At 36.5% G+C, this 25,546-nt stretch overlaps 2 protein-coding genes across 2 annotated transcripts in view; one reads left to right on the forward strand and one right to left on the reverse strand.

Annotated features, from left to right (window-relative positions):
* The first annotated feature begins 286 nt into the window (after positions 1-286).
* Positions 287-11,758, forward strand: LOC129253855 (WW domain-containing oxidoreductase-like). Its single transcript, XM_054892285.2, has 8 exons — positions 287-526; positions 3,870-3,934; positions 4,514-4,571; positions 5,283-5,461; positions 6,256-6,451; positions 7,340-7,525; positions 8,443-8,701; positions 9,295-11,758. Exons 1-8 carry the CDS (start codon positions 297-299, stop codon positions 9,481-9,483), a joined length of 1,362 nt encoding a protein of 453 aa, XP_054748260.2. The 5' UTR covers positions 287-296; the 3' UTR covers positions 9,484-11,758.
* A 1,029-nt stretch (positions 11,759-12,787) lies between these two features.
* Positions 12,788-25,546, reverse strand: part of LOC129269208 (FACT complex subunit SPT16-like) — a 33,650-nt gene continuing 20,891 nt past the window's right edge. Inside the window, exons 13-24 of the mRNA XM_064095308.1 lie at positions 24,913-25,066; positions 23,721-23,848; positions 23,208-23,343; positions 22,668-22,794; positions 21,356-21,474; positions 20,410-20,535; positions 19,513-19,701; positions 18,480-18,649; positions 17,866-17,995; positions 16,512-16,641; positions 15,244-15,309; positions 12,788-14,778 (exon numbers count right to left, since the gene is read on the reverse strand). Coding sequence (XP_063951378.1) covers positions 14,633-14,778; positions 15,244-15,309; positions 16,512-16,641; positions 17,866-17,995; positions 18,480-18,649; positions 19,513-19,701; positions 20,410-20,535; positions 21,356-21,474; positions 22,668-22,794; positions 23,208-23,343; positions 23,721-23,848; positions 24,913-25,066 — 1,621 coding nt within the window. The 3' untranslated portion in view covers positions 12,788-14,632. The remainder of the gene's footprint in view (positions 14,779-15,243; positions 15,310-16,511; positions 16,642-17,865; positions 17,996-18,479; positions 18,650-19,512; positions 19,702-20,409; positions 20,536-21,355; positions 21,475-22,667; positions 22,795-23,207; positions 23,344-23,720; positions 23,849-24,912; positions 25,067-25,546) is intronic.

The raw sequence follows: 25,546 nt of genomic DNA on the forward strand, positions 1-25,546 counted from the left end.
TATTCAATCCTGGATAGTGATGAATATAGGTGATGATGATGGTGGTGATGATGATGATAATGCTGACGATGGTGATCATGATGATAATGATGAGATGATGATGGTGATAATGAGATGATGATGATCACGATGAGCTGATGATGATAATGAGATGATGATGGTTTTGGTGATGCATGATGACGATGTCTGATGGTGATTATAAACAGATCGAAAATGATGATATACTGATAAGAAAAAGTGATAAATAGTGATCATGATGAATATCTGCTGCACCCTGGTTGCTGCTCTACACATCAATGTGGAGGCGAGGCGGCAAGAGTGATGGTACGGTCGGTCGGGGCGCTAGCTGTCGATCCAGGCCAGCCGGCCGGATGTACGGTACATGCATGCGATTGATTAATTGGAACGAGATCGATCGCTATACAATGGCAGCCCCGAGCACCCTCATCGACACGGACAGCGACGAAGAACTGCCTGCTGGCTGGGAAGAAAGGAGCACAGGGAATGGTCGAGTATATTATGCTAAGTATGTTCCAGGCTTATTTACATTATCACTATGTTGTTATTTCTGGGCTTTTCTGTTATAAATAACCCACATCGGATGTAGGTCCTCCAGCCCACAGGACAGCAGTTCAGAGTCGACCAAGGGCAGGCCGTACCGGGAAGGCCTGGGTGGGGACCGCAGCTTGTCTCCATCGTCCTGTATAGTGGCCAGCTAGTGCGGTGGTACGGTACGGTGGTTGTGCAGCAGCTCGGCTGAGCTCACTCTCACAGATCAGCGCACTGCACTGCTAGCTTCCAGAAAATACGAAATCACGTTCAATGTAAAGTGGATATCATGTGTGTCTAAGATTTTTAAATATCTGTTTTATTAGAGTTTTATACCGTAAGGCTTGTGATGCTGGTAACGTCTAACGATTTGATCATGTTGATTTTTACTGAATCTGAGTAAGACTAAGAGTAAGACTGTCCCGACTCGGTCTGAGCTGAGTTAGTAATATTGTATGGTAGTGGATCGTATTACCGAACACTTTTCATGAATTCAATCATATCAAACACATTATTCTCATAAAATTCACCAAACTTTCACCATAAATACACAATTTCCTACAAAATATAAATATGTAAAAATTTTGCCTAAATCGTTTTTTCTTTTTACGATATTAGCTTCCAATCGGACCCCTCTTCGCATGTGAAATATTTTGGTCACTTGAAAAAGGTATCGTATTACCGAACGTGTGTTATCTATGGGAAAAGTTGAGAAAACAACAAAATCACTGATGAGCTATTTTGACCATATTTTATTATTTTAAGAATATTAAGACTTTGAAAATGTGTTTTTTACAATTTTTCATCATCTTTCTATTCAAGTTCTCTTTGGAAGGATGTTGCAAAATTTTGAGCATATGAAATTATTTTCTTATGCGTATGATGCGCGCGTTCGGTAATACAAGGCCGGTCGGTAATACAATCACTCACTATACTTTTGTAGGAAGTTAGGTTAGGGGGTCGGGTGTTCGGACACTTTATATTTTTGAAGCCTTCTTTTTTGTCTTAAGATTTCATTAAAAATATGAATTCAATAGTTGTAATCATCTTCTATTTTGTTCTCTATTATATTTTCTAACATTTTGTACTAAGAATTGAAACTTCGCATGTAATTTTTTCCAAATGACTTTCTAAAATTGATCGTCCGGACACACAACAACTGGGTGTACAGAAGCCAGTTATGCCCCAGGGGGCCACGTCCATTGATGAGTGGATACCATTACCAGGCGCAACCAAAGAAACGCATAAAAATTATGTATTTTCAAGATTGGGCATGTTACGTAAATCTAGATGTATGTAACATTAGAAATGGAAGGGTGTCAAAAACACTAAAAACTTTTAAATAGACATAGAAAAGGGGGTAGATCTCTAGAGTCTATTTATCTTGCTAGGAGAGCAAACTAGAGTCCGTGCTTATGGTCAAATTTACGAGGGTATAATAAAGGGGACTAAAAATGCTTTAGAAAGATGTACTTTTTGCCCCAACTTCGTGTTTAGAGTCCGATTTGAGGAAGGTGGGGCCTGAGAAATTAGCAAATCAAGCATGAAATTGTAAATTCTCCACATATTTGTTAACAGCATTTTTATTACCTAATAATTATTAAGGGTAGGGTTTCACAGTTTAAAGGGTTGGCCGGTTTTTCAAGATCTTTGAAACTACTCATTTATGATGCTTAATAAAACCCAAAGACCGCATGATATTTGTCACTGGAAGTGAAAAAAACCCCAATATATTGTCATTTATAGTCACTGTTACTGTTAGCATATAAATATTTTCAATTTAATAGGTAATTCCAAAGGATTCACATTAAAGGGGAATCCAGCCTTGGCCATAAATGGTTGTGTTGGGAAGAAGAAAAATAAACTAAACAGAATGGCGAAAGTTTTAAAGAAATCGGACAAGCAATAAGAAAGTTATAGCTGCTTTAAAATTGAGATCACTAATAGTATGTAGATTTCAAATTGGCAACTGGGTAAGTAAATTATGACAAGGGGCAAGGACAACTTTCCCATAGGCCATGTACTTATTAGGGATTTGTGGTTTTCTCCTAAGTACCCATTCCCCTGGGGCAGTAATCTTAATGTAATCCAGGTAGTATATTGTTTTATGTCCTCATGAAAGAAAAATATAATTTGAAATAAAACTTTTGAGAAAAATGACATTTTAGCCATAATATGTATTGGAGTACATGGAAGAGTAGTCCTTGCCTTACATCACTATGAAATCCCATATGCGGCCAATTTGAAGTCTTTTAAAAATTCATAACTTTCTTGTTGTTTGTCCAATATTGTTCAAACTTTCACCTATCAACTTGTCTTGATTTTTCTTTTTCATATGAAAACAAGTTTTTATTTGGGTTGGATTCCCCTTTAAGACATTCCTAAGTCAAGAGTTCAACAATTATGGAGGTGATAATCCTAACAGCACAGCCTGTAAAAATGCACCATAGAAACATGAAGACAATAAATACATGATACTACAATGTAAAAAGGACTGGGAAGAAAAAAAAACATACAAAGTTCACTATTTTCATGAAACCTTCAATATTTTTTGAATAATTTTTCTTCAGAAAACATCTTTTGGTCAGGCCTCATGGTGAACTTCCCACTAAAAATGTTATTAACAAGTTAGACTGATATATGATAATTTAAAGGTATTCAGTAATATAGGATGGACCTGCAAATCATGTAATCATGGCTGTATTTTTTTTACCTTTTGTTCATGTCATCAGCAGGCAAGAATGGTTAGGCAAAATCTGTAAATTTTTAGCAGATTTTTATGAGGCCCTCATTGCAGGGTACAAATTTCCTTGAGAATCTGAGTACTTTGTAGCATTGCTGAAATGCAAAAAAAAGAAAGAAGTTTTTGTGACGTCATCAGTTCACTTCGGTACTCTATTGTAGGCTACAGTGCCAGAGCCGAGTCAAAGTTATTTTGTAAAAGAATATTATTGGATGGTATACTGTTGTTACATAATCCTATATATGCAACCAGTACAAAGTGAACACATCACTGCACACTTGAAAAGTGAATGTGATCGGGTGGGGGTCTATTTGATCCTTCATTTCATTGTGGCCAAATTATTTTCTGTTCATTTTTATTGACATTGATTTCCTTAATTACAAAATTGCGGGCGTGTGAAACGAACAAGATATTTTACCTCTAATTCAGAATTAAGATTAAAAGTTAAGATTGACATTTATCAAAATGCGAAACGGAAATTATCAAATGGTAAAATTATTGTGCATTTGCCACTTTTTGAAAAGCATTGATAGTATAGGTCAAATTATCAAATTTCAACCCCTTTTCTTTTTTAAAGCCATCAAGATCAGACAACAAGTTGGAATCATCCTCGCACTGGGAAAAGGAAACGGATCACTGGAGGTAAAGATTGTTATGTATTTTGTTATTAAATTTGACTCTTTTTTTCCCATTCTATTTAGAGAAAATAATGAATTAGAAGCCCCACAATGATTTTGATATGATACTTAAACTCATTATTTTTAGGATCGTTTTAAAATCATCTCATTTTCAGAAATCGTCTCATGATCATGTGGCACAACATTGTAACATGCAGAAATTTTGAAAACTATCACGTTTCACATCTTTCTTTCCCTCTCTTTATTATTCTATCTTTTATCTCCCTCCCTCCCTCTTCTCTCCACCCCTCTCTTTGATTAATGAGCATGCTTGATATCAAGGTCTTGTATGCATGCATTGACTGAAGTATAATCATCTCATTCCATCTCCCTTTTTCTTGAATAATGGTCATGCTATGTTCTGCTATGGCACATAGACATTGGATACTATCATCAGGTTCTTTTATTTCTCTACCTATCTCTTCCTAGAGATCTTTCTTTTTCTCTCATTACTAATGTTCAGGTTAGGCATGCGGGCATTGGCTGCTTTTTATAAATGATAATTTAGATGTTAATTTATCTCTCATCTTTTTATTTTATTTAGAACTTCCATTTGGCTGGACTAAGGCAGTTGATGACAAAGGAAGACAATTTTTTGTTGAGTAAGTCAATGGATTTTCTAATAAAAATTTAGAGTAAGTTAAAGGTTCTAATAACAATCAGTTTAACTCCACAAAGAAGTGAAAGCTAAACGAAAAGTACTTATCAATTTATAGTTATAGTCTATGTCTATTCGGCATTCCTCATCTTGTTTAGAAACATTTGCTATCTGTAGACTGCAAATGTGACTGCAATTTGATTTTGAATTTTGATGGCACATGTGAACGGGGTCAGTGAATGCCTGTACTTTGCTCCCTCCATTTCAACGCCTATTTCATGACTATTTTGCAGATATTACCATAATATTGCAGTATAAAGCAAACTCATCTCCTGTTCATATACTTGCCATTACAGCAAAAGTTTGAGCTTATTTTGCTTCCACTTTATGTGTGCAATGATTTCTTTTATGATGTATGGTAGATGATTGATGTTCCGCTTTTGGTAGATGAAATTTATTGGCCGTGAAGATTACATCTTATGTCTAAACCAAGCCCATATAGGTTAGAATACTGCACTATTGCATTTTTCTGAGGGACCTATGTTTGAAAGTACTTATGCACATCGGTAACATGTGGTATATGAACAGTACTAATTGATTTTTAATCATTCTTTCTGTGGGATACCTGAAGGAAGATCCATGAAAATGTATTTATTTTCATTTCTCATGGGCAATTACAGAATAATAAAACACGTTTTTTAAATATTTTATTTAGCCATTTGAACAAGAGAACAACATACACAGATCCCCGCCTTGCCTTTGCCATGGAAGAGAGCCCAGACCCCACAAAGCTTGCCCAGCGGTTTGATGCATTCAGCACGGCTTTGCATGTATTACAAGGGAGAGATCTCAGTGGACAGTATGCTATTATCACTGGAGCTAACTCAGGCATAGGTAGGTTCAATGGTAAATTGGTCTTGGTCTACACCCATTTTGTCTACTCTCTGTTTGCTTTCATCCCACATGGTCTAATTCTTATTTATCTACAAGCAATTTATTTACCAACCATTTGGTCTAATTGCCATGTAGCCCATTTACTGTTTTGTCTCATTTCCAGTGTGCTATACCAATTTCGTCTAGTCCTAGTATCCACATGGTCCAACGCCACTTTAATATTCTATATTATAATAGATGAACTGTTTATGAATCAAATATTTATTTGGCAAAGTGCAAATACTTTGTAAAAAAAGTGGATATTAGACGGTCTGTGCATTAGACTAAATGACAATTAGACTAAGACTAATTAGACCAAGTGTAGTATAGACTAAACAACAATTAGACCAAAATGATAGTAGACCGAATGTGTCTAGCCCATGTGGTATATGACTATCTGGGAAGTAGATCACACTGCTGGTAGACCAACTAAATATAAACCAATTCAATGATCTTTTGGTTAAGTGTACCAGACCTATATATATAGGCCTAGCAATGTGAAATAATGATATGTGACTACACCCCCCCCCCCCTCTTCAGGGAATTTTTTCATAAAACTATGAAACTTGTCAGCACTGCCAAGTTGTAATTATGGGACAGTTGCAAAAAGTCGTTCTCAGCTAACCAAAACCAAATACAAGTTGAAATGATGAAGTCAGTTGTGAGATTACAACCTCTTGACTCTTGGCATTACTGCAGCAAAGTGTTGAATTTTTCCTTTTTTTTTTGTTGTTGAAATATCTCTTCTTTTTCAGGATTTGAAACTGCTCTGTCAATGGCGTTGCATGGTGTTCATGTTGTCCTTGCATGCCGGAACCTGAAGAAGGGGAATGATGCTGCGTCTAAAATCAAGAAGAGGTTAGACCAGGCCAAAGTTATTGTGATGCAGCTAGACCTGGCATCACTTCGGAGCATTGAACAGTTTGCCCAGAACTACATGCTGCGTGATTGGTAAGAAAACAAATTAAGACCTTGATCCATCTTAACCCATGTTAACTATTAGGAACCTTGTCAAATTCAGAGCCTTGTCTTTCCAGCAAGAATCCTTCAAGTGACCTTTTCATTTCCAGTTCTCACAATTTCATCATAGACAAAACAGTGGGGAATGTAGGAATAGTTAATTACATGGCCTCTGGGAAAGTTGTCTCTATCACTTGTCATAACTAACTTACCCACTTGCCATTTTGAAATTTACATAATCTTAGGGATCTCAATGTTAAAACAGCCATAAACTTCTTACTACTTCTCTGATTTCTGTCAAACTTTCACCTGTCTGTTTTACTTTTTTTCTCAAACAACATTATATGACAAAGGTTGAATTCCACTGTAAGTGTAAATGTAAATATACATGTGAGATGCCAAAATGTGAAGAAAAATGTAAAAATGCAATAGTACTATAGATAAAGAAAATGGAATAGCAATAAAGGAAATCCCCTAAGCAAATAATAAATGCTGATGGAAAGGTTAGGAAGGTTATGCCTTCTTGGGCAATTTTATAAGCAAGGCTAAGGAAAAAGATAGCAGCATAAGATGTACCATGATATGATAGATGATATGTACTTTATCAAGGGTTCAATGTTCAAGAATACTAATTACTCTGTACTACTGATCCCTGATTGATATTTGTTTTCTGATTGCTCTGCGATTTTCCTTCGTTATCTGTTCTTATGATTATTTTCATGTATCATAATGGAGTATTAAGTATAAAATGCCTCTACCTTGGTCTGCCCATAAGGTTTTTTTCCAGCCAAAAGAATAAATGTATGATTATTTCTGCTTTTTACTTTAAAAATAAATAAAATTGTATGTTAATCATTTGTAATAATCTCCTTTTATCAGGCCCCTCCATATGCTGGTCTGCAATGCAGGTATTTTTGGTGCACCATGGGAATTGACCGAGGATGGGATTGAGATGACCTTTCAGGTCAACCATGTTGGACATTTTCACCTGGTCAACCTACTGACCGAGACGTTGAAGAAATCTGCACCTGCCAGGATCGTGATAGTTTCATCCGAGTCTCACAGGTGAAGCAAATACTCAATAGACAAGGGGAGTGTTACATGAAAGGAGTTGTCTGACATTTTATCCATCAGTTACTATAGGAACTGTGCTTCTCAGCCAATCAAAATCAAGGAAAGTAGTCAGATCTGATAACATGTCAGATGGAAAATGTTGATGAAACACTCTCCAAGGCCTTGTTTCTTTCAACCTTTTACAGCATACTTAAATTATTGTATCGATTTAATAGTTGGTAGTGATAATTTTTATCTATGAATTCTGTGCTTATTAAATTAACTTTGGGAATGGGATTGGCATGTCATATTTCTTACTTTTTTGTATATGTTAGTTGCTTTATTTGATGTCTCCCTAGGTAGTGTTGGTCGTTAAATGCTCTTTTTGCTGCAGCAAGCACAAGCAATATTAAGGCATTTCAATGTGACATGCACACAATGTACTTGTCTGTATGAGATTGCAAAGCCACTGCAGCTTTAAAGATTGCATACATCAGCCTCCTTGCAGGAAACGTCATAGACACTGATGATTTTTTGATAGGAAAGTGGGGAAGTGGAAATTTATTTATAGTTTGGAAATCAACTTTGTTCAATACTTTTTGTTGGAAGGATAAGAATCAATCATTTCTTGATAATATATTTTTTTTAATGAGTTCTCCACATATCAGAATACTAGGTTATAACAGGTTAAATGCCATTAAGTCCAGCAAAAAGGAATTTCATACAAGACTCAGCCCTACCTTTGATAGAAAACTCAAAATATTTATGTCTTGTCATCCTAAGTCACTGCTCTGTTAATTTCATCCTTAAAATATTCCACAATAGGAACACTTTAAATTTGAATGCTTTCCATATTAAGTTCTTAGTAGTATACCACAAGTTTCCTATTAGTTCCAGGCCTAAATCTTTTCTCCCTCTCATGAATGCAGGTTTATAAACTTCTATTCCAACAAGTTGGACCTTAGTGAGGTAGCCATGCCAAAGGAAAAGTTCTGGCCCGTCCTTGCCTACGGTCGCACCAAACTCTGCAACATTCTCCACAGCAATGAACTCAATAGAAGGCTGTCCCCACATGATGTGATATGCAATGCAGTCCACCCTGGCAATATGATTTACACGGGGATCAGCCAAAACTGGTGGCCATATAGGATATTGTTTATGATGGTCAGGCCTTTCACCAAATCAGTTGTGAGTACTAACCTCAACTTTTATCAGGTCTATGTCAATGTCTGATTTCTGTGTTGAGCCCTTATCATATTATTCACTTTTCTTCCACCATCATACCAATAAAAACTCCAAATCAAATAATAGTATGTTGTTGGTAGTAATGTAATAGCTTTTGTGGTTTTTGCCGGTGTGCCTGTAGCATATACCAGTTCCCTTCTATACCGGGTGTTTCATAAATGATAGATGATAAATGATAAATGATAGATTAATTGGCGATGGTTTAGCGCGTGAGAAAGGATTACCAGTCGTTCTTAAAGTCGCTCTTAACTTACAAACAGCTTTATGACACGGCCCCCGGTGTGTTTCAGCTGTTCATAAGTTACAAGCAACTTTATGAACAACTGGTGATCCTTCTGAATTAAATTAACGCCCGTGATAGTCTGGTGTGAATCATTTACCACAAGTAAGGATCACAGTCGTTCGTAAAGTCGCTTGTAACTTACGAAAAACTTTATGAAACACCCAACTGAGCAGTCCGTGTGCAAAGCTTTTTGGAGTCACATAATTGAGTAGTCCATTGACTAACCTTTCTGTTATTCTGTTTTGTTTTACAGCAACAAGGAGCAGCTACATCTATGTTCTGTGCTACGGCCAGGGAGTTAGAAGGTGTTGGAGGGATGTACTTCAATCACTGCTGTGCCTGCATGCCTTCAGAAGAAGCCCAGAATAAAGAACTTGCGATAGCTCTCTGGGAGAAGACAGAGAACGTTATCAAAGACGCTCTCTCTAAAAGCACCTTATAACCAGAACTTTGAGCATTTTGCTTCATGGAGTCTGCAGAAATAACCATCTGTTCTGGAGAATTCTATCACTGCTGACATTTATCATTATTCTTCATTGACAGACCGTAGTATGCTGGTATGGGGTCTGTTGTGGTGATACAGAGCCTGACATCCAGTGACAACTTTCACACAGAAATTAACGGATCACACATTAATTTTCAAAATCCACTTCTAAACATCCAAGTGGTAGAAGGTTGAGACGATGTGATTTGCTTGAAGACTTACCAAGTTTTTTTGCCTGATTCTTGCGAGCATTAAAAAAAAATAAACATAAAATTTTCAGCTACACACACAAATCAAAATAAATTCCTGGAGCATGCGCAACGTCTTCTGGGGAGCTTGTCGCTGATCAGTACAGATATGTTCCTTCATCTCTCTTGGTTAATATAATTTCTCAAACCTGTCAGTTGAAGTTTCAAATTTCAATCGCTATAATCCTTGTCAAGAGTCCGCTTCCACAAGTTCTTCAGAATTAAAACTGTCTACTTTGGCCAAACCTTCCAACAAACTGGTTCTGCACAGTGTTCTGGGGGGGGGGGGGCTCGTGTGCCTTTTAATGGGTCTCCTTGTATTTTTTCTACATCTCCCACTAACCTCTTCTGGTTAGTCGTTCTAGGTTCCTACTTTGAGGCTTTTGAGTTACCGCAAGTTACTGCTGACTTAGCCCCTGGTTCCCACTCGCCAGTTGCCCTCTCCTGTTTCCCAAATTTCCAAGGATGAAACGGATCAACTTCTTACTGTCTTCACAGCAACAGGAAGTCCACAATTCCTGCTGATGTGGCCCTGTCCACAGCAATTGAAGCATTAAATGAGGGAAATACCTCTGAAAGGGTGATTGCAAAGACCGCTGTTGGAATTGAAAATGTTTTAGTCAAGTTTGAAAAATCAAGTTGTAGATGTTGTCATCTTCTAAAACCAAAATATATTTGGAAAATGTGCATTTTTAACTAAGATATCTATCTAATCTGATTAGGGCCTGGTCGCCTAGATTACCCATTTGAGGAAAAAAAAAAACTTTCTCCACAATATTTGAGATAAGAGGACTAAGTGCTGCAGCGAAGATTTGTATGTGTAAAACAAATTCAGTGCAGACTGTTGCTAGGGTCGTTCATTGAGGGAGTATAGAATGCAGGGTGATCATGCATCTGGTTATATCATTCCATAATGTATTTGAAATGGTGTCTATAAATGAAACAAAGTTGCTTGAAAATACTTTGTTTTAGTAATAACTCACAGACTGATGAAGCGAAAAAGGAAAGGAAATGCCTGTATTGACAATCTCTGATTTATTCATAATCATATATTTATAAATTTGACTTGTTCTTTCAATGTAGATGAATAAATATCTGTGACTCAGATGATGAACTATGATATCATACCTCACATAGTGCCAGTTGGATTGTAAGGTGTGATTGAGTTTATGCAGAGATATTGGGTCAGATGCATAGAAAGTAGCAATTGCTCTTGCTTGATTCCGTATGCATGAAAATGAGTGAGCAAATGGTTTTGCTAGTAAGTTTAAGCAATCGCTAACTGACTGCTAGCATTTCCTTGACGATTAAGCTATTGCTAAAACGCGTATGCATAAAGCAAACATTTTGCTTGTGTGTTTAAACACTTGCTTTGTTTTTAGTTTTTTTCAAGCTCCTTCAGAGCAGCTTGAGCGTTTGCTTAATCAGGGCGTTTGCATTTTTTAATCATGTTTATGCACCCGAGAGAGAACACCAAGGTGTACTGTAGCCTACATGTACATGCTTTCTTCTTAATAAGTGCAAACCAAATGTCAAACATGTTGTTTATAAAAAAGAAACAAGTTTGTTTGACACGACGAGGAAAGATGTTATAGGAAAGATGCGGTAATTTGTACTGCCACACCTTTGTGCATTCGTATCATGCCTTTTCTGCGAGTTGTGTTCGCAGCGTGACGTCGCAATCGATCAAAATGCTAGCAATTGCTTTCCAAAGGCAAGAAAAGGGTTTAAGCACTATCAAATGGTTATGCATACGAAATAAAGCAATTGCTGAAGCATGATCTTTTGCTTGGCTAGATATTGCTTGTGCTCGAAGCAATTGCTACTTTTTATGCATATGACCCATTAATTTGTAATACAAGTGACTTGTTTATATGTATCAAATGAAAATTATACAGTACTGTTGATTGTAAAAAAATATATTTGTAGCTGTAAATTGGTAATCGGTATATATGTGAAATAAAAAAGTTTATTGTGGAAACTGACCTTTGTTGTGATTTCACTTGTGTCAGCAGTGATATAACCTAACCATTGATAAAACACATTTCACTCCTCTTCTGTCTCCACATTCATTTTCTCAATGATTGTATCTCCTAGCTCTGCCTTTTCTCTTATTTCTATTCCTTGAACTTCTATCCTCCACACTTTCACAATATTAGAGCAATACGCTCAGTTCACAATATTAGTGTAATATACCATTTATATACACACCATGATATAAAATATTGTATTTTTCGGTGGACAAACGACAATCCCTCACTTTGTGTGCAATTATTTCATTGTTTACACACGATCCTTTGTGATGTATACAAAATGCTCTGCTGTATGGAAAGTGTCAACATTTGCTATGTAGCTTAGGGATGCCAATCATCCCCGTTTTTGGGCATATTAATTCCCTTGTATTTAATATAAGGCAAATGTGGAGTGCAAGAACTGCTTTCAATAGATTCTATGGTCGGTTCGAGCCTGCGGCTGCGCCATCCTTTACATTGACCAGTCACCCGTTTCATACAAAACTTGTTATAGTGAAAGATTTGCAACAACAGTTAAAAGCTACTGAAATCCTTAAATCTGATTGGCTGATGATAAATTTGTTAAAATCTTGCATTTTTTATTATAACAAGTCTTTATGAAACTGGACCCTGATGTGTCGTATGACAGTTACAGGCTGGCGATTATAACGGCAAAAAAAATTCCTAAAAATCCTTTTTCGTCCAACAAGACTTTTTTATCTTCTTTTAGAATACTTTTTTGTAAGATGGTTGGCATCTCTGATAACACAATTCTAACCAACTTGGTCAAGTCGAAATATCCCAATATTGTGAGTGGATTTTGGAATAGTTCGTGACAAATGTGTCGAGTAATATTGCTATAATATTGAATGGTAGTGTAAAGAGCACCCAAATTTCTGAAGTTTTCAATCTTGAATTAGCCTTGCAATAATATATTTTATACAAACAATTATGCCCACTTAATTTTCCCATCGACAAGAGATAACGAACGGCAAATGGACAGTTTTTCCCAAAATCTCCATTTATTTGGACATGAAATTTCACGAACCATGTACATGAAAATATAGGAACTTCACAACACATTTACCAATACAATGAACTTAACTATACATTGAACTCATGGTTGTTTTGACAAACACGAATGTTACAAATTGTTGTATACATGAAAAAAAATTCTTCATACAAAATTGTCAGCATTCTATGATATGTACAGCTCAAGGTCTCCCTCATTTGTTTTTTCGTTCAAGAATAATCTGCATAAATAATTCCATCCATTGTAAATATTTGATAAAGAGACCGCTGTTAATATAAGATCAATTTATTTTTTTTTTAGAATGAGTATGATTATGAAATCAGAGCTAGCAATCATGATCATTGAATATATTCAAAATTATATACAAGAGCATGATATCGGAGGTATCATAAAAAAAACCCACAAATTTGTGACGACACAGTCAACTTGTCTGCCTCACTGGAACAATCTATTTTTATGAGGATCCAACCATGATAAATTAAGTTTTGGCCAAATTCATTAATATGCCCAGCTGCCATTTAGGCCACCAGACCAAATTAATATTTTAGTTGACTTCAGGTTTTTTTTTATAAAGATTCAATTTTGTCCGATCTAATATCAACAAAATAGACAGTATTATCAATTAATAGCCAACAAGTATGACAAGAGCAGGAGTTGAATCCATGCCATTACAACATTGCAGCGTAGAACTTTGCCCTGACAAACACCAAGGAAAACATTCATTGGTTATATCCTTACTTATGAGCAATTCATTTTATTTTTCTTGTACCTTTCCTGGTCAATAAGAATATAGGATCATTTTATGTCTTCATGTAAGAAAAATTCCAAGGCAAATATTCAGTTTCTCTCCAGTATGGGAGATTTTCTCCCAGAGATTTGTGTGGCTAAGATTTGCTTTGCATTGCAGAAAAAAAAAAGAAATGCGAATAACAAAACAATTTACCTCAACCAAAATTCTGTGTACCTGAGGTCAGATCTTTATTTGTGTGTATGTGAATGATATAAAAAGTACATGATTTCTCTCGAAGTCTGTGAAAAGGGGTCATTTTTCATAAGGAATCGGCTACTCACATTTATTTGAGGCAGTATGCAAACAATGATATTGATCTCTAAAACCGAAGATTGTCCCAGGCCCCTCATCATACAGCTTAGCAATTTATTGTGGGGCTGATTTATTGTAAACTATGATCATTGTAATCAATCATAGAAATTGGGTCTACGATTGATTGATAAACTTTATGTTACACGATCCAAGATACAAAAAATGATTGACAAAAGTCTCTGCTCTAAGATGGGACACAGTCTCACATATTGACTGTGCACCTCTCCTGAGGGTGTTCCACGAAGAGTTTTAATTGATCCAATCAACCTCTAATACATGGAAATCCATCATCGTTATAATATTTCCTACTGGAAATTTTCACAATGTCATTTGTAAACAAAGAGGAGCACATTGAATTGTCAAGGCAATTGCATGAGTACACATCATACCTAGAGAATATTTTGTACAAACATACATTTTAGACTTTGGCGTGACTGGCTTTCCATAGTTGTGGTTGATCGGATCAATCACAGCTCTTTGTAAGACGGGCCAAGGTCTATCAAGACCACAAATTTTTGCTTCCCTTGATCAGTTCCCCCACTGAAACGTGCATTATAGGAACCTTTCCACAAAGGCCACCTGCTCACAAAGACCACATGTCTTATTTCCCTTAGGTGGTATCCATACACAGGTTTCACTGTACTACTCTTTGTATTCAAACTATTCCCTCAGGCTCGGATGGTTTGGATGTGCGCTGACACTGATTAAATTCTCAACGACGTCTTGATTTCTTGGCAGGCGAGGGCCTACCACCGCCCGATCGTTTCCTCTTGGGAGGTGGTGGTGGAGGGGGGCGCTTGCTACCCTTCTTGGAGGTGGTGGTCTCGTCTTCCATGTTGAGGTCTTTCCGTCGATCGGCTGAAAATGTCAAAACAAAAATGATCATGACAATGAGTCATACCAACGTATCTTTATTAAAGTCTCATTCAACTGAGTTGAAAATAAACACCTACTAGACCGTAAAAAACATTGATAGCTGTACCTGAATATCCTCACAGCGAGGAAATAGGAACATATTACTGAGAATTTTCCAGAAATACAGACATTCTTAGATTTTCTATTCAATACAAGATTTTTTTTCATAGAAATATGAACACACAGGTAAATTGGCAAATTTATTTTCCCCAAAATAATACATTCCTAACAGAATGATTAAAACGCAGGTATGAATAACAATAACTGATATTTTCATAGTGCAGATCAAATTAAAAACAGCTCTATGCACTTTAGATACAGCTCTCTGAGATGATGGTGCACTCATCATGTGACCCAATTTGAGCCGATCAGATGACAGAATATAAAATCTGAGTCACTAATACACACCTGCTGCTGCCTCCTCTTCCAACTCATCCCAGTCCTTTCCGCTCTCTTCGCTGCTCCCAAGCTCCTCTGTTAACATTGCAAACAAAATGAGTAAAATGAGACAAGCAAAACAAAAATAAAAGTAAGTAACATACATAACACAAGGCAATATAGCCAGACTGTGTCTCGCCTACCCGTGACTACATTACATAACAATTTCCCCCCAAGTACATCCTCTAATAACCAAGTTCGATTTCACAAAAATAAGCCTTGCGAATAAACTTAAATGTTTTTAAACAGATTAAACTATCACTGAAGGTGATTAATACCCATGCCCTATGCCGTTACCATGGCAACACTTTGCAACACATGGAAAAAAATATGTCTTGCCCATCTTTACCCAAGACCTATGTGTGAGCAAAATATCATGAGAATTGGTTAAAAACTGATGAAGTAGTTTGAACTACAAGATTTTACCTATTTTTTTACATATAATATATTGTTACCATGGCAACACGATTTCCGACTCATGCAAAAATATTTCCTGAACATCTTTACCTCAAAACCAACGTGTGAGCCAAAGTTCATGACAATTGGTAAAAAACTGATCAAGTAGTTTGAACCAAAATATTTTTCCCCAATTTGAGGCATATATTATGTTGTTACCATGGCAACACGATTTCTGACACACACAAAATATGTGTCTTGCACATCTTTACCGCAGAACCAATGTGTGGTCCAAATTGGTTAAAAATTTAGAAAGTAGTTCGATGCGCAACATTTGCACCTAATTTTTGGCATTTCATGCCATTACCATGGCAACGCAATTTTCAATACGTACCAAAAATGTGCCTTGCACATCTTTACCCCAAGACCAATATGTGATCCAAATTTCAAGAGAATTGGTGAAAAATTGAGAAAGTAGTTCGATGCGCAAGATTTGCAACGGACCGACCGACCGTACACTGATTCCTATATACCCCCTTCAAACTTCATTTGGCGGGGGTATAATTATACTTCCACAGAGTTACAGATAAAGTCCTGGGGGCCGTTTCATAAAGCTGTTCGTAAGTTAAGAGCGACTTTAAGAACGACTGGTGAACCTTTCTTAGGCGCTTAATCATCGCCACTGAATATATCATTTACCACAAGAAAGGATCACCAGTCATTCTTAAAGTGGCTCTTAACCTACGAACAGCTTTATGAAACACCCACCAGGACATCATTCATTGCAGCATATGGATTAAATTATACTTCAGCAGAGCTATAGATAAAAACAAATGACTTACCTGAATAGTCACTTTCTGACTCCTCCTCGGAGCCTTCACTGTATTCACTCTCTGACTCGCTCTCTTCAAACTCTGATCCAGACGGCTCAAAGGCACCATCATCTTCTTCATCATCATCATCTTGCTCATTCTGAATGAAGAACAAATGGAGATAACATTGACTGAATCTTTGGCTCCTCCATCATCATCATCATCATCATTATCAACATCACCATCATCATCATTATCAACATCACCATCATTATCATCATCGTCATAACCATTATCAGCATCATCATCGTCCTTGTCATCGCTATCATCAACATCATCATTATCATCAATATCAGCATCATCACCATCATCATCATCATCATTATCCACATCATCATCATCAACATCACCATCATTATTATCATCATCATCATCAACATCATCATCGTCATCACCATTATCATCATCATCGTCATTGTCATCGCTATCATCCACATCACCATCATTATTATCACCATTATCAGCATCATCATCATCGTCATTGTCATCGCTATCATCAACATCACCATCATTATTATCACCATTATCAGCATCATCATCATCGCTATCATCAACATCACCATCATTATTATCATCAATATCAGCATCATCACCATCACCATCAACATCATCGTCATCACCATCATTAACATCACCATCATCATCATCCTCATTCTGAAAAAAACCCAGTAAATATTATGTTTTCAACTGCTTCTGTGTATTTTACATCATCACCCAAAATGGGGGAAAATCAATTAAAGAAAATGCGTATCTATTTCCTGGTGCTGCAACAGTAATCGTGTTTTGTGGTAAAATGTTAAAGTACGAATTCGCCAACATCCATTTTATATGCTTTCCATTTGGTCTCATTCCATCCTAGTTCATCTACAATCAGGTGGTTTATAAAGTCCAATTTCATCTAATTGACATTTGGCCCATTTAGCTTTTTGTCTTCTTTCCATTCAGGCTATATAATACCCATTTAATCTCACATCCACTTGGTCTAACAAAACTTAATCTATTTAGTAAGCTGAACTGTTAATGAACTAAAATTGAGTTGACATGGTAAAAAACAAGCATATATGAAGTAGAAACTTGACTAACAGGGCATTAGACTAAAGGATAATTAAAAGGGAGAGATCTCAGTGGACAGCATGCCATTATTACTGGAGGTTACTCAGGCAATGGCAAGTTCAATGACCAACTATGCATTGGCTTAATAACGCTTAGAATAAGTGGGTATTAGACCAAAGTGAAAGTAGACCAAGTGGATTTAGACCAAGTGGTATACGACTATTTAAGAAATAGACCAATGCTTGAAGACCATGTGAATATAATTCATTACCTCTGATTCTGGCTCCAAGAAGCTCCATCCACCCCCTTCAAAGAACCCATCAGGGTCGTCCACAATGGTCTTCATGATCTTGGGCCAATTAAGAGATTGAACACCCTCGGTGTACTTGATGTCGCAAGAACTAAACAGAAAGAGAGATGAAAAAGTGATCAATTAGACAAATCTAAACTCCTTTTTCCTCATACACCCCTTAAAGGTCAAGCCCCCCAAAAACAAATGGCAGGGGCCCTCCTTAAGGTTAGTTTATAATTCTTACAAGGACGACTCGGCAGTGGAATTCACTTCCTGCCAACATATTCCCTTTCTCTCCCAACATGGACAGATTTAAGAAGATTTAAGAATTAACTTGTACTATTAATTTATTAACGTTTTATTATGAGGCAGTCATGGGCCACTTTTCATCATTCTTAATATGATGGCAACATCAGGCCCAAAGATCAATCTAAAAAATAACAAAAACACTTATTTATATTCCACAAATATAAATGTACATGTTTTACTTTGCAAAGAGCATAGAGAGATATTAGCAATAATGCAATTAATAAACCAATCTTTCTTATTACTATACAAAGTTTTAGATAGAACTAATAATGTCAGTGACTTACTTGAGCCAATCCTTGACCTGATCCAGGAGGTTCATGGGGATGGCATTCACCATAGCTACCTTACGGGCATAGTCTTTGAAGATGAAGAGCATGTCAAAGTTCTTGATGTGGAACTGTACTCTCTCAAAGTGGACCAATTCAACCTCGTCTAAGGAGATCACAAAAGGTGGCTGGAAAAAGTGTAAACAATAAAGGGATGAATGGTTAGAAAAGGAACAAATGTAAGAAAAATAACATTTGCATTGGGAAGGGATTTCTTTCCACATCAGCTTTGTAATTCTTGTTTTCAAGCCAATAATATGCCACAGCCAATGATGAATAGTACCAGTTCAAGACCTAACCTACCTCCAATGCTATTGTCCAAAGACCCTTAGTCAAAAGGGAAATTTTCAACCTCTGACAATGAGAACTGTATACAGACATGCTCAAAACTCTTTTTTTTTTTAAATATTGACCCACAAGTGTAGTTGGCTCAGTCGGTAGTTGCCTCATTCGGTAAAGCATCTGCCTGTCGACCCTGTTGAACCATAGTTTGTGGGTTCGATAGATGTTCAATAGATGCAGTGGAAAACAATCCGTCCCTCAAAAGGACGTTAAATGGAGGTCCCGTGAAGATGAGAGTCACCACCTTTGCACATTACGAACTTCTTAATGTGCAAAGGTGGAGACACTGCACTATTCATATAAGAGTAGGCGGAAACCCCGGTGTAGTGGTCCACCTGCACTCCCCCAATCTGGAGAGACCTGCATGTCATAGTGATTCAGTTCGCTTTTCGCCTCCCAGGCACAGGGGACACCAAACAAATAATAATAATTACCCTTGACATTTGGTCCAGTTACCTGAAATTACATTCATCCAGTTACCAAAACTTGTGTAAGTTTTATGAAATAGAGACAATCTTTCTGAATAGGACATGATTTTCTATTGAAAAAAAGAAGATAATTTGGTTGCAAAAATGGTAATAATTATGACACAAACGTAATGGTTAGCAGCTCTGCTAAGGGAATGAACATTTATAGAAACATGACATACCCATTCTGTGACATTGATGATACAACTGCTGGTTGGTTGAAGAAGGACAGTACTCCTATGGGGCACGGCTGGGAAACCAAGGTCTCGGAATGGAACCTCAAACTCAATATCTCCTTTGGTCTGACTCTCAACCTTCTCAATGAAGTTCTTGAAGGCAGATTTGAGCTTGTGCCTCAGCTCCCTTTCAGCCTAAACAATGAAAATTATAAAAAAATATCATCATCATCATCATCATACTCATCATCATCAACATCACCACCACCATCAACTTTGCCGTAGTCTCCATCATCATCACACCCTGACCATCTTTATCACCATCATCATCATACTCATCATCATACATTATTAATATCAAAATAGCTATCATGTTTATTCAAAAACTCCAGCAAATACAACAATTTTTTTAAAATTCCATATTAATGTCTGGATGAACAAAATTATTTGATTTAGATGGAGAAGAGCTGATGAGCTGAACACAGACTCATAATATCACATTCCTACTAATTTTTGATATATCTGGTAACCCTATCATACTGAATTCATGTGTTAAATCAGACAGGTGTCAGCTTTCATGGGTAGTGGATAATTATTTGCTGACCACAGACAAAGTGAAAAGCATTGGAGATACATTTATCAGAGATATCTGGGGGGTGATGGAGCAAACTCAGTGTCCCAGCGAAAAATTCTTTGACCAACCCTGCTTATCCTTGGGAAAAGTCAGGCAAGGGAAAAGTGAAATAGTAGCTTTACCATAAGGCAATTTCCAGTGGCATTACATAACATCTCCTGGTAATAACTCTTGTTCTACTCTGGGTAATATATATCTAATGGTGTCAAATTTCCATGGAAACACATAATTATCTGCCTCTAAGATCACTAAGCAGCCTACCAGCTTACCTGTTCACTGGCGATGTCATCCCTGTCGTGGATATTATGATGTTTGAGCAGATCAGTGGTGATTTCTCCAACTTCAGTATACACTTGAATGTCGGTATGACGTTTGTTTGAAAACAGGATAGCATTCTATACAAGAAAGGGAAAAAATAACAATCAGCTGTATAATGAAGATAAATACCAGGGGGTGTTTCACAAAGTTAATCATAACTTTGAATCGCACATAAAATTCATAATTGCATGCATTATAAAACTCAACACCGTAAATGATCAAAACATGTTCAGAGGACGCACATTACTGTGCAGTCATCAAAGAGGATACTCCTTAGATACTGTGTGCGTGATGTTGTCTAAGTGTCACTTAGTCACACTCAATTCTTTGTGAAACACCACCTGGTTATGGTAACATCCTAAAAATATCTTCAATAAGAATCCAAGAAATTACCAGTCAAGTGTTTGTATGTACAGTATGAATAAAATGATAAATGCTTTTTAATGATTACAGTAGAAAATGCGCAATGGACTATAAATCAACAAATTCAGTATGACATTCCATCCAAGGGTCGGGTCTTTTTCCAAGCAAAAAATATACTCTGTCCTACATGTGCCTACCTGTGTTGGCAAACTTCAGTGTGATCAATTATTTAAGATTAAATGATTTCACAGTGAGAAGTTCATGCAAATGAACCAGAGCTAAATCCATCTAAATACCTGCCAATCCTGACAATCGAGAACTACAAATAAATTACGATGAAATTTTAATACGAACATTCCTTTAATTTTTCACAATATTCTTCCGAACTACCATGAAAAGGATTCAATAGCAATCCGTTGCAGTGAAACACTTTTTTATGTTTTTCTCACTAAATACCAAGGAAATAATGTGATAGCTTTCAATGATTAGTTCCATCTTCCCCACAACTTTTCTTTTCTAACTCTTCAAACCAACCTTGAGGTGAAAATGAAGGACAATGATCATTTCTCCATCACAAGGCTGGAAGATGGCATGTTTGATGTTGTTGTAAAGGATATCAACCTTATCTCCACGCATTGAGGTATACCTGAAGCCTAATGGCAAAAAAGAGAGAAGACAATCTGTTTAGTGCCCATTCAATAAAGAAATTTTTCACTGACTGATTAACAATAAAATATCAGTTTTGGGTGTGAGACTGAATTCTGGAAGAAATTCAATTAACTTTTGCTTTACCCATAATGCCTTACGACACCATCTTGGATCTGATTCAATCTTTTTCTTTTCAAGTCGAGGAAAAGAGCCCAAATCCACAAATAACTTCAAAATCAATTATTCTATAACTTATTCTTGGGTTGTCCATTGGCATAAAATGTATTATATAATCTATAAGAACTACACATTCTCTTTGGCTTCACCAGAATGTGGTCCTGTCCCACATGCTTACACTGATGTTAGTAGATCTGTCAGTGTCAGGAAAAAGGGAATATTCCTCACTTGCTTGGTAGGTAAAAAAAATTTGTAAAATTGAGAGGCATTTCATGTATGTGTGTGAAATAAGAAATTTTAGCAAATTTGGGAGAAGAGTTACCCCCCCCCCTCCCCTGGCCATAACTGCCCATTTACACCCCCCCCCCCCCAAAAAAAAAAAAAGCAGTAATTTTTTTTTTAAACAGATGTAACAAAGAGTTTTTGCAGTGTGACACAGAACGTATTCAAGAACACAGTAAATGTATTGAAAATGCCTGTCAAATAACAACCACTAGGAGATCTTTGTCGGAAACTGTTGAACCGGAACAGCAGTTTCGTCCTAAGTTTTGGAGATGACGAAAAATTGCAAATATGTCATTTGTCCAGAATCCAGGGCGAAACTGCGGTTTTGATTCACCAATTTTCTAAAGACATCTTGCTTGCTCTTTGTCATGAAGAGCATTTGCCAATACATTTTTCTGTTCTTAAATGCGTTCTGCGTCAAGGTGTAAAAACCCCTCAATAACTCAGGCCTCTCCCGAATGGTTAACACTTCGGTAGACTGACTAGACAATTCTTCAATTGGCAATACATTGAAAAAAAAAATTAAAATCATGTTTTCTCTATGCAAACTGTTCAATCATGAGAAGCATTTTATATCAATCTCTATTCATTTCCCATTAAAAAATTTGAGGGAAAATGCAGCAAACAAAGAATGACATTGATATTGCAGATTTGAAGAATAAAAAGTGATCAAAGGCTTCAAGTTATTCATTGTCCCAATGGGTTAAAGGTTCAGAAGACTTGATTCGATACTGACCATTGACATGTGCTTCTAACGATCCTTGCATTCTCTTCTGAACAATGTTTGGTCTGATGTAAAGATCCTTCAGTTTAGGGTTGCCACGGTTGGGATTGATGACAAGTTTGTCTTGTTTCACAATACCCTGTAATCAATATCAAACAACTTAATGAATAAATGCAACATTGAATACACACTAATGGAGCAATGTCACAGACTTGCGATCAATTGCATATTTACCGGGGCTCGCAGCTAATTTGCCCCTCAAAATCTCTGGAAAACTACAAAAGAGCCCATGAAATTGTCACAAGGTCCCATGAAAGCTGTAATTGCAAAGTAGCAAACTCCAACCCCCTCCTACCCCCCCCCAAAAAAAAAATAATCCAACACATTTTCAGGCCTTACCATTGATTTTCAAAAGTAGGTAAATCATCTGAAATGGGATCTTGTATACACAACGATAGTGTTTTCTATGGCTAAAAGTATGTTGAAAGAGCTGGAATTTCTGCATTTATGTGAAAGGGGCACATCCCCCGACTATCATGTTGAAAATCTCACCTCCTTTTCCCTCTTTTCTGCCTCTTCTGTCTTGAATTTCTTTTGTACATCTTTGATGAGACGGAATGCAAGGTTGAGGTTTGCTGATGGAATGGTTGACTCACCCGGAGCCTTGATGTTTGAACTCCTGTATGTTCTGTTAAAGCAGAAATAACAAGACATTGTCAGTAATATTCATTATTCATGAATATGAAATATGAATATTCATGAAATATGAATATTCAAATTCAAATTCAATTCAAATTCATGAAATATGAACTTTCATGAAAAATATATTTCTTCAGCTCATTTTCCTCAAGTTCAAGGGGGGGATTAATATTTTCTTTAAGGGAGCAATTATTTCATCTTTTAAGAAATATTCATTAAAAAATCCTTTAGCTCATTTTTTTTCCTCTTGATCAGGGGGGGGGGGCAAATTAATATTTTCTTTACATATTCTTGGATATATTGTTTACCCTGGCGAACAATCGAATAGAAGAAAGGGTGTTCGTCCCAGGCCTAGGGAGTACTTACAGTTCTTTGATGAAAGTTGCCTCAGGGTTGCTGAAGACGTTGCCCTCGTTTCTTCCCATGGCACTGCCGGGATGATGGAAGTTGATACGGAGATAGGTGTAGTTACCTTCAACACTCTGACTTATGTTCTGTATTCAAGATAACAAGAATGAAGGTCACATTGGCATCAGTTTTCATGGGTAGTGGATCATTATTTGCCGACCCCCCAGACTTTGTGAAGAGCAACTGGAAATACCTGTAAACAGGGAGTTGGGACAAACTCCCTGCTGTAACAGAGACCTCCTCGGGATAAGCAAACTCTAGTGTACCAGTGAGGAATTCTTTGGGCAAGCCAGCTTAGCCTCTTGCACCTGTTAGGCCATGGAAAGTGATGACTTTACCATAAAGGCAATTTCCAGTGACATTACATTATGTTTGCTGATCATAAGTCTCATTCTACCCTGTGTGGTTTATATCTGAATAGTGTCAAATTCCCCGTGAGAACAGACAATCTTGGTTATTAGGGGTTTAATCCTCAAGTACCACCAAAAAAGGGATTAACATTGATTTGACATATAATAATCTGAGCTGTAAGTTCCTATTTGTTACCAGTGTCTTGTAAGAATGAAGCTCTGAAAATATTGCACCTGAAAATCATTATTTAGTGAACAGAAACACCATCCCAAATTTATTCCATATAACGCATTTTCTTAACAGCCTTGACGTCACACTGTGTCAAGAGGGTTGTGATTCTCTATGTTTGTACACAAAAAAATAGATTACTGGATTTCTAAAAATAATATAGGACAAAAACTAGTCCAAAACTGTAGGTTTTATAGCATACAGAAATTACTATTTATGATATCTCCATGTGTGATATATAGAAAATCAAATGCGTAATCCAAAAAGCAGAAACATCACAAAGTATTTTTGGTGTATAAACTTATGTAAGTTTCTAACACAGAATGACGTGACAGTCTTGACGGCTATGAAAAGCAAAACAAAACCTATTATCTAGCGTGATTATTCAAGCTATTCTTAAAAAAAATACTCAGCTGACAAGCTCTGAAAATGCATAAACTTTCCATTGCTGCATTTTGTAGATAATTGGGTCTAAGACTCAAATAAGACTTTTGTAATGTTCACCAATGTCTTTGACAGAGCTCAAGATGAAAAAAAATGAAGAATTTGGAAGACGAATAAATATCTTTACCTTGATTGAGGATATGTGAAAGGGTGTTGCTACACCAAAGACAGGCAGGATGACAGATTCATATTTTTTGTCGACAAAGATCCGCAACTTCCTGATGTCTGGTTCCCGAGGCATTTGTGAGAGGTTCTTATAGGCAATACTAGATTTCTGGACCCTGGTTGGAAAAAAGAAGATGAAGAAAAATTCAATTCAATTCAATTTAGATAAAGTAGAATTCAATTCACTTCAAATCAATTCAACTTATAAGGAAATCTGTGTACGAATACGGAAATTCAATTTCAGTTGAATTGAAACTGAATTGAATTGAACTGAATTGAATTGTAGGCAATACCAGATTTTTGAACCCTAGTTGAAAAGAATCAAAGCAGAATCAATAATGAATTTTAGTTCAGTCAAGTTGGTATGGGTGCTTTTTTTACCCGATTACTAAGAAAGAATTAATGTTTGTAGGAAGCAACGAGAGGACAAAAGATCCTCTCCTTATTATTTTTTATTAAATTTTCTGTCATGACTCAGTTAAAAAAGGCAGAAAACTTTTTTTTTCTTCTTTTAAAAGCTTTATTGCTTCAATAAAACAAGACTATAAAATATTAATTATATGTATCAAGAGATATAAAAATTCTACATAATCAAA

Source organism: Lytechinus pictus, chromosome 2 (genome assembly GCF_037042905.1).
Source record: "Lytechinus pictus isolate F3 Inbred chromosome 2, Lp3.0, whole genome shotgun sequence".
NCBI lineage: Eukaryota > Metazoa > Echinodermata > Echinoidea > Temnopleuroida > Toxopneustidae > Lytechinus > Lytechinus pictus.

Bases quoted from the DNA above. Each gene is read 5' to 3' on its own strand.
- LOC129253855 (XM_054892285.2), top strand. From the start codon at position 297: ATGTGGAGGCGAGGCGGCAAGAGTGATGGTACGGTCGGTCGGGGCGCT. The intron at 4,572-5,282 runs GTAAGTCAATGG...TATTTTATTTAG, and splicing joins GGAAGACAATTTTTTGTTGA to CCATTTGAACAAGAGAACAA. The intron at 6,452-7,339 runs GTAAGAAAACAA...TCCTTTTATCAG, and splicing joins AACTACATGCTGCGTGATTG to GCCCCTCCATATGCTGGTCT.